General features: G+C 34.9%; 1 protein-coding gene and 1 long non-coding RNA gene across 2 annotated transcripts; both read right to left on the bottom strand.

Annotated features, from left to right (window-relative positions):
* Positions 1 to 180: 180 nt before the first annotated feature.
* Positions 181 to 1,254, bottom strand: LOC125474438. Its single transcript, XR_007255997.1, has 3 exons — positions 1,067 to 1,254; positions 429 to 467; positions 181 to 347 (listed from the first exon to the last, which is right to left on the bottom strand). It is a non-coding gene; the product is annotated as an uncharacterized LOC125474438 (long non-coding RNA).
* Positions 1,255 to 4,892: 3,638 nt separating this feature from the next.
* On the bottom strand, positions 4,893 to 7,196 carry LOC103965552 (receptor like protein 27-like). The gene is made up of 4 exons (XM_048578468.1): positions 6,894 to 7,196; positions 5,850 to 6,498; positions 5,257 to 5,760; positions 4,893 to 5,155 (listed from the first exon to the last, which is right to left on the bottom strand). Exons 1-4 carry the CDS (start codon positions 7,194 to 7,196, stop codon positions 4,893 to 4,895), a joined length of 1,719 nt encoding a protein of 572 aa, XP_048434425.1.
* Between the last annotated feature and the right edge of the window lie 1,667 nt (positions 7,197 to 8,863).

Here is an 8,863-nt window from a genome sequence, read left to right as displayed (position 1 = left end):
GCTCTGCTGTGGGTTTTAAATTTGTAGTTTATAGCAAATATGAATCATTTCCCTAATAAAGAGAGAGTTTGAATAACAAGTACATAATAAGCAATTGATACTCAAAAGCTACCAACACCTTAATTGCATTCATAAACACATATATAACTATACACATAATAGATACTTCTGAAAATTCCATAAAATCACAAATCAACCCATTCATTTCTAAAATAACTCTTTAAGTTACATTACATTTTATTTACTTTGCATTCAAAGCATAAGTGCAATCCAAATGGGAGATTTCTAAGTTACAGTTATATACATTTCCAAAAGTTTCCCACATTGATTAGTTGTTCATTCTGCACCTGCATGACGGTGTTATGATAAAAAATGATAAACAACATACTAAACAGAAGTGATGTTTTAAATCTGGAATGAATGCATACCTGAAGAGCTGATTTCAAATTGGCGATCCCTTTCCCATCCTGGTAACATTTATCAATTGGAATCAATAAAATTTCCTTGATGAGAGCAAAGCTAGGAGTCTCAATTTCAAAATCCAAATCAGAAAATAAAACAAAATTGAATTAACAATGAAGAAAATTTATTCTCCAACAGAAAACTCAGCGCTACACAAAATCATTGAATTGGAATAAAAATAACAAAACCTAACACAATTGAAGCTATTCTCTGAAAATCTTCCGAATCAAATTAATAAAACAAAAATAAAAACTTTAAAAAGTTAGAGATCATAAGAAAGCATATTAAAGCAAGCAAAAAAAAAAGACGGAGACAGAGCATCAACTAACAGCAGATTTCCTCCAGACTTGCTTAAGAAGTTGAGTACAGATCTGTCTTCTAATGCAAAACCATAAAGTGAGTTGTAATCTAAAGGCTCCTACCTTAAAATTAGACGTATTTATCAAATATATCATTTAATAATCCTCACGCATGTAATTATCCTAAATAATCAAATGGGAAACATATATCATAATCTTCGTTTGAGAAAGTCAGTTTGTTTTATGGGGTTTTCACTATTTTCAAAATCAATATCAAATTTTGTAAGGAAGAGAAAAGAATTTACCTCTGGGAAAGTCTGAACGGTTGCGGCGGTTGGTAGAATCGAAGAGATTTTAGCAGATGGGGCGAGGTGGAAGACGGGGAGAGTAGAGGCAAGCAGCGCGTTGAGCATTTTAGCGGTGAGAAAAACGATGTGGGAACTGGGATGTATCTAGAGAAACGGTGGGTTTACAAATTGGAAAGATTTTTTTAATATATCTGGAATACGATCATGTGTTTTTATATAAATTTTAAGATTTTTGTATTAAAAAATTAATAACATAAAAGATAAAAATTTTCACCGTTTATATAATAACATATAGTGTACCAAATTTCCCGATAAATTGAAGAGGCATGCCTTTTTGGCCATCTTACAATGCAGCTAAAAAAATAGCACTGAAAAATGATAATGAAACAGGGGCTTTTTTGTCCCTTCACTGTACTTAGAAACTGTTTATTTTCCTTATTGAGCTTTAGTATAGATAATTTATTACGGCTTTTCACGTGTGAATTCTCTATAAGACCAACTTCAGTTTTTGGACACAAATTCAAATTTTTTTTTTAGTACATCGATATTTTACATTAGGGGAGGGAGAGTTCGGCTATGCCACATAATGAGCAACCTAATTTGGTATCGAATTCACCATCCACAAGATTCGAAGACCTCTCACTTCCAAGTGAAGAGAAATATCAAACCGTAGTACTGAGAGGCCCCAAACTCAAATATTTTAGTTTACTAAAAGACAAAATTTAAGTCTATGAACAGTGAATGTTACTCAACCCTTAAAACCTAAATTTCATGACTTAAAATATATTAACAATTGTGGAATTGCTTTGACCCTATTTTTTTTGGGAAAAGATTTTTTGTAACCTTGGGTTATTTTATCTTAATTTAATTTTACAAATATTTTAACATAAAAAAAAATTTAAAACCGAACAAATCACACCAATCAACCACTTAACCAACCAAAACTTCAATATAGATGATAATTCATAACATAAACTAAAAATTTAAACACTAATTGAAAATATAAATGATAGTTCGTATAAGCTAAAAGTATTCGTCTTGTCCTAAGGATGGGATTGGAAAATAATTTTTTAAAGTTGATCGTCTTAAATTTTTTATTTTATTATTTTAACGTTGAATTTAAATTTCATCCATTGAATCTGCAATCATACTATAGAGTTCATCTATAGTATGATTTCAGAACCAAAACCTTCCTTTAGATGAACTCTATGTGTGCATGTTCCCAATAAAACAGAACGTTTAACCATCTTTCTAATAAAACAAACTCCAATTGCTTGAGCATCTTCAATGAAAGGCCAACTTTATTTTTTCATTCCCCCAATTAAACCGATAAACTCACGCAAGCTGGGTTTGAAACCAACCAAAGCACAGATTCAAACCATTAAGCAAAAACAGCAAGCAATGCAAACCATTAAGCACATATGCAATTTATATATGTAATACCTAATTGCACATATTATGAATGTCCATTGCGTGGTTTAGTTCAAATCCTCCAGCCTCATACACAACTCATAAGAGCCATTTGGAAACCAAAACAAACCCCCCTTGCAATTTAACTCACTAACCCAATTGAATCAAAACAAATTCAATCAGGAAGCAGAAAGTTAAGAACAGCCCAAAAACCAAAAGAAACCCACTTGTAGTTTTAACTCACTAATCCATTGAATCAAAACAAATTCAGTTAGAGAAAAACTAGAGTCCAAAATCATACATATATATTATCTAAATGTAAACCAATTCTTAGCTAATTAACTGAGTATACCAAAGAATCAAATTAAACACAAATTCTTAAAGTTTGGCATCCCAATAATCAAATAAGGAAAAACAACAATGTGTGTACTGCATGTGTGAGCATATGTGCTGCATAAGTGTGTGAGTGTATATTGTATTGCCGAGGAAAAACAACAATATCTTCCAAGCGATAAAAAAAGGTATAAGCGTGTGAGTATATGTTGTATGTGTTGTGTGTGTATAAGTGCATGACAGTGTTTGTGTCACACTGCATGTGTATGTATCTAAAATGTGTAAGTGTAGGTAAGTGTGTGTACACTGTGTGGACAAGTGTATGTGATGTGTGTGAGTGTATATTGTATGCGTATGCAGTGTGCGTGTGCATATCAAAAAAGGTAAGTGTATGCAGCGTGTATAAAAAGTTGCAGTAGGGTAAGGCATATACCAAAATCATTATTGAAGTTAAGAATGATTTCCTAAAGAGATGCAAAATTACAGTAGGGTAAGGCTATACCAAATCACTTAGTCGGAATATACGTTAAACTTTACTCCTCATAAAAAGAGAGAAAAAAAGTATATATAAAGAATGAGGAACACAAACCTATCCAAATAATAAAGATTCCGTAATAGGTAAGAGCTTGCAAAACACCAAAAACTAATAGTTAGAAAAATAAAACATATATCAAGAAGATGAGACGAATTTGTAAGTCGAAAACTCCACCTGTAACAGCTATACTAAAGCATAAACATTCATGAAAACTCATAATCGATAGCTAAACAGCACAAAGTATTTTTGCGGAAATATAAAGATCCCTTTTGTGCCCCAAACCCCCATCTGTCCTCTCTTCGCCTCCCTCCATCTTTACGTGTGATTTTTTTTTTTTTTTTTCCTGATATTGGAATTTTGATCTATGGAGTTTAAGGCTCTGAAATATAGTATGATTTCAGAGCATTTGATAATTTAGTTGTAGGCAAGAAAGTTTAAGGCTCTTTTATTTACATTTCTGTGTAGTAGATCTGGCTTTTATGTGTTTTCTTTGATCCCTATGATAATTTTCAATGCTTATTTCAGGGCTTTACATTCTTAATGGTGTTGAACTAAATGCTTTTACTTACCTTGTTGCTGATTAAAGTTGGTTTCAAGAAAGTTGACAATCTTAATGAACAAAATCTTCCTATAAATTGGTATATGATGCATGATCAAAAAGTCCTTGTTTACAAGGCATAGAAAAGAACTTTTTACGGACTTAACCTATCTGTAAACAATCATTTTGAATTAAGAAGTCTAAGTAAATTGTGGCGCAAGTAATCAACTTATCTAAAGACTAAAAAGACAATCTATTAAACAAAGATAACCGTGGCACGCTCAGATCTCCCTTAGTTTTGATTGTGAGCCTAAATGCCTACCAAAGGCCCCACAAAGGCACCTTTCAAACTAACTCCAAACTCATGATTCAGAAAAATAAACGGCAAACCTTGTCTATCAGGCAAGACAAGAGGAGTTATGCGCAGGACATTCTAGCCCGAGCAGCAAGCACTCTCTTATTTTCTCGCTTGCTTTCTCTATCCTTGAAGTTGTGCAAGGCCGTACCATCGATAGGACCTCACCTTTAACCAAACATGCGATCTGTATTGAACAAAATTTGTTAAAAAGTTAATTTTGATTTCCCAAAAGAAAAAAAGGGAATTAAGAGACTCTAAAAATCCAAGCAAGTAAAAAAATAAAAAAATAAAAAATAAAAAAAACCCTTAGCGATACGAGTGAAATTTTATTGATAACGAAAAAAAGAAATTACACCTAATCAGGGGGGACATAAACCTTACCCCTTATAATACAAAGAAAAGAAGAAAAAGAACATAAAAAAGGGTGAAATAAACCTTATCCCTCCAGAAACGAAAACATAAAAGGCACAAGTAAAAGAGAATGGGACGTGAAATCTAATCTCTCTGAAGCCAAACCAAAAAGGTCAAAACCAAGCCCACTTATTGTAAGATACCAGCACCACACATAATAGTACAACAGACACTACCAACAGCTGCAACATGAGTTTCATTAAGGACCAAGTCCTCTGACCCCTCCAACCTCTTTGGGCTATATTAACTGCCTCCTCCTCTTGCTAAATGTCTCTACAAACCATTCATGCTTCTTGTCTGCAAAAGCGTCCCCGGCAACGAATCCGACAATTAGACCACAAAAAACTCTTGGAAGAACCATGTACCAATCAAACTTAAATGCAATTTCAGGGTCTTCATCTTCTTCAAAGATCGAAGGTGGTGACGATGTTGAGCTCTCTGAATCCTTGCATTTCTTTGACAGAGGTTTTCCACACAAACCCGAGTTTCCTTGGTATGAATCTTCCCAAAATATATTAAATTGTTGGCCAAGTGGTATAGGTCCCCAAAGATGGTCATGGGATACATTGAAATACACAAGGAAATTGGTTGCGCCAAATTACTGGGGATACTTCCTGATAGCTGGTTTCCAGAGAGATCCAATGATTCAAGAGCTGTCAAGTTCCCAAGAGATGAGGGTATGAGACCACTGAGAGTGTTGTTGGAGAGGTTCAGCAAATGAAGGTCTCTTAGTTTCCCAATGATACCTGCTGGAATCTCTCCTTCAAATCTATTGCTTGATAGATCTATAAGTCTCAGAAGATAAGGGGTCTTCAAATATTTCAACTCAGCTCCTTTGGCAAGAATTGTGATCTTGTATTGATAGATATAAGTGGCATTAGTTGCGTTGGTTGAAGATACTTCAAAATAAGTTTGATTGGTTTCATTAACAAATTTCACGAAATTCCAGTTCTCCAAGTAGTTAGAGGGCAACATACCGGAAAAACCATTGTGAGATAGATAAATGATGCATAAGTTTGGGAACTCATGGTTACTTGAAGGCTTCCCAATTATTCCACGAAATTCATTATAAAGCAAAATGAGAGCCTTTAACACTGGCAGTTCCCCTAACCAAGATGAAAAGATGTCTCTGATGTAATTATTTCCGAGATTAAGAAACTCCAACCGAGTGCAATGAGCCATAGATCTTGGTTACTTGGTACCTTCCCCTGCAAATGATTGTCGCTTAAATCTACCATTCTCAAACTATTTTTGTTTGGACATAGTTGAGGAATATCTCCATTAAAAGAATTGTTCGACAAGTTGAGTATTTCCAAAGCACTAGAGTTCCCCAAACATTGTGGAAGCATACCACTTAGGTTGTTGTCCGCCAAATCAAGAACTTGTACATTCATGCTGCAGAATAGTGGCGAAATATCACCATTATAATCATTGTTTGCAACATCATAAGTTATGATTGATTGGGGTGGAATTGGCAGTGAACCTTGTAACAAGTTAGACCTTACTGCAAAAAACACCAGATTTTTCCATGTAAGAATGGGTGGATTTCGGTCAAATGACTCGAGACCTGTTAAGACGTTATGCGACAGAGCCAGATTCTTCAGAGTTTTTCTAGATGTATTCCAGAACCATTTTGGTATTTGGCCATGAATCCTGTTGTTAGAAGAGTTTAGGTCGTACAACTCGTCCTGGTTTTTTGAAAACTCTGGAAACTCTGTTAAGTTGCATGAAACCAACCTCATAATTTGAAACTTTGGAAGAGTAGCATTCAAATTGGGTTTAATTTGCAGAGAAAGTTGGTTGGACGATAATCGAAGTTTCTTTAAATTTTTGAGGTTCGAAAACTGATCAAATTCAACTAATTCCCTCAACTTATTAAATGAAAGGTCTAGATAAGTTAATTGGGCCAAATTTCTTGCAACTCAATATGAGATTTGACCAGTTAGTTTTTTAGTACCCAAGTTTAGTTGCATAAGTTATGTCAAGTTAGCAAGAAAACATGGGAATTTTCCCATTGAGTTGGTAGGCTCAAGGCCCAAATGATCAAGTGCAGTTAACTTTCCAACCCAAGACTAGGATTAATCAGAGAGTAAAGATTGGTATTTTGTTGTGAAAATTTCTTTTCCAGGCCAATACAATGGATCATAAAATGAAGAAATGTCAAGGTAAAAGAGCTGAGTAAGGTTTCTAAGTGAAGATGGAACATGGGGATCAAATTACAACGATAGATGCCAAATACAGTTAAGGAACGAAGATTTCCAATAGACATAGGCAGTGGACCAGAGAAACTTGCTTCCCCAACGCTCAATTTCTTGAAGGAATCGTTCCTGTTGAAGTTAAGAAAATAACCTGTTAGCTTAAAGTCCTTGTGAACATAAAGAACCTCTGAGTTTGGTAGATGGAAAACACCAATAGGGAACTCCCCATATAACCCACAGTGGGGAAGTTTGAGAGATGTGAGGGATGATGTATTGACAAAGTTATCAGGAAAAGTGGAGAATATTTCTACCCAACCAGATGAAGTTGTTTTAAGTGGGGTCATGTTTTGGACTAGGATTCTTAGACTGGGTTTTATCAATGTTATATAGACACCATATCGAGTGAAAAATTTATCATTGTATGACGAATCAAGGAAAGATAACTTTGATAGCTTCGAAATTTCAGATGGAATCTGGCCCGAAAATAAGGACTATGAAAGTTTGAGATAGGTTAGACTCGTAAGGTCACAACCTAATCTTTATGGTATTTGAGACAAATTAAAGTTGTTATCCGAGAGATCAAGTCTCTCTGCAAGTGAACAAGTTGGAAGAGGCTGCTGTTGGAGTTGATAGAACAATAGTGACAGCTGTTGCCGAGTTCAAGAAATATATCAAAGAATTATCTCATTTCTTGCTCTCTCTCTCTCTCTCTCTCTAAACTTGTCTCTCTACTTCTTCGATCATACTGTCACCATTGATGAACTTGAAACTTAGTTCACTGCATTTCTACATGGTATGCTCGCCGGCAATAGGGAATTCTCTTCAATTCTGACTTGTTATGCTTCCGCTACCTTCTTTGATTCTGTTTGTGGTATGCAATCTTCCCCGATCTTTCTATGTTTAGCTGAATCTTGCTCCGATTGAAATCTAGAATCTTGAATAATGCGTTCAAAGATGTCTTCCTTCTGCCTCAAATTTTTGCACCAATTTGTCCTCTGAATAGTTGTTTTTCTTACAAATTAATCAAGAAATAGTCTCTATCTGCAACCCTAATTTCTTCAAGAATTCAAGAAAATATGATTACTGATGCGCAATTACAACTAGTACAGTCTCCAATTACAAGTTTGGTTCCGAATGTCTCTACTTCTGTTACTGTGAAGTTGGATGATACGAATTATTTGGTCTGGCATTATCAATTACTATTGCTACTTGAAAGCCATGGTATTCTTGGATTTGTGGATGGTACAAAAATGTGTCCTTCTCGATCTGTTGAAGATTCAGACAACGAAAGTGTTGAAACTGAGAATTAGCAGATATGGAAAATGCATGATCGAGCATTGATAAAATTAATCATTGCTACTCTTTCTCCTACTGCTATGTCATGTATAGTTGGTCGCACTAGTGCACATGAGATGTGGATGAGTCTGAGAGATAGGTTCTCTACAGTCACAAAAGCTAGTATTTTTTAGATGAAACTTAAGTTGCAAAACATTCAAAAAGGTTCTGACTCCATTTCTCAGTATTTACATAGAATTAAGGATGTTTGTGATCACATGTCAGTTGCTGGTGTCTCTTTTGAGGATGATGACATAGTGATTCTTGCATTGAAATGTTTACCCTCTAAATATAACACCTTCAGGACAGTGATTCGAGGCAGAGAAAATGTCATTTCACTCAAGGACTTCAAAGCTCAGTTACTTGCTGAAGAGGTTACAATTGAGAATAATCAACTTTCTAGTTCTTTTGTAATTGCAATGCTTGCCAAGGATAATGATTTAAAGGGCAAACGTCTTATGCTTGAAGAAAGCTCCTTTCACAGTAACGGCTCATCTCAGACTTCATCAGCTCAATATCATCATGGTGGTTTCAATGGACTCATTCTGACAACTACAAAACCAATGGTACTACCTATAATTCTGGAGGCTACATGGGTTTTATTAACTATAGAGGTAGAGCACGAGGAAGAAACAATTATGGTCATAATCCTAGAATCTCTGGAAATAATAGCCTT

Source organism: the organism of the source record quoted next, unplaced genomic scaffold (assembly GCF_019419815.1).
Source record: "Pyrus x bretschneideri cultivar Hongxiangsu unplaced genomic scaffold, Pyrus_bretschneideri_v1 Contig12, whole genome shotgun sequence".
Taxonomy (NCBI): domain Eukaryota; kingdom Viridiplantae; phylum Streptophyta; class Magnoliopsida; order Rosales; family Rosaceae; genus Pyrus; species Pyrus x bretschneideri.
The sequence above is the reverse complement of the archived record's forward strand: the minus strand, read 5'-3'. Positions and strand labels throughout refer to the sequence as shown.

Bases quoted from the DNA above. Each gene is read 5' to 3' on its own strand.
- LOC103965552 (XM_048578468.1), bottom strand. From the start codon at position 7,196: ATGACCCCACTTAAAACAACTTCATCTGGTTGGGTAGAAATATTCTCC. The intron at 6,499-6,893 runs GTATTTGGCATC...GAATTTGATCAG, and splicing joins GAAATCTTCGTTCCTTAACT to TTTTCGAACCTCAAAAATTT. The intron at 5,156-5,256 runs GTAATTTGGCGC...TATTTTGGGAAG, and splicing joins GCTATCAGGAAGTATCCCCA to ATTCATACCAAGGAAACTCG.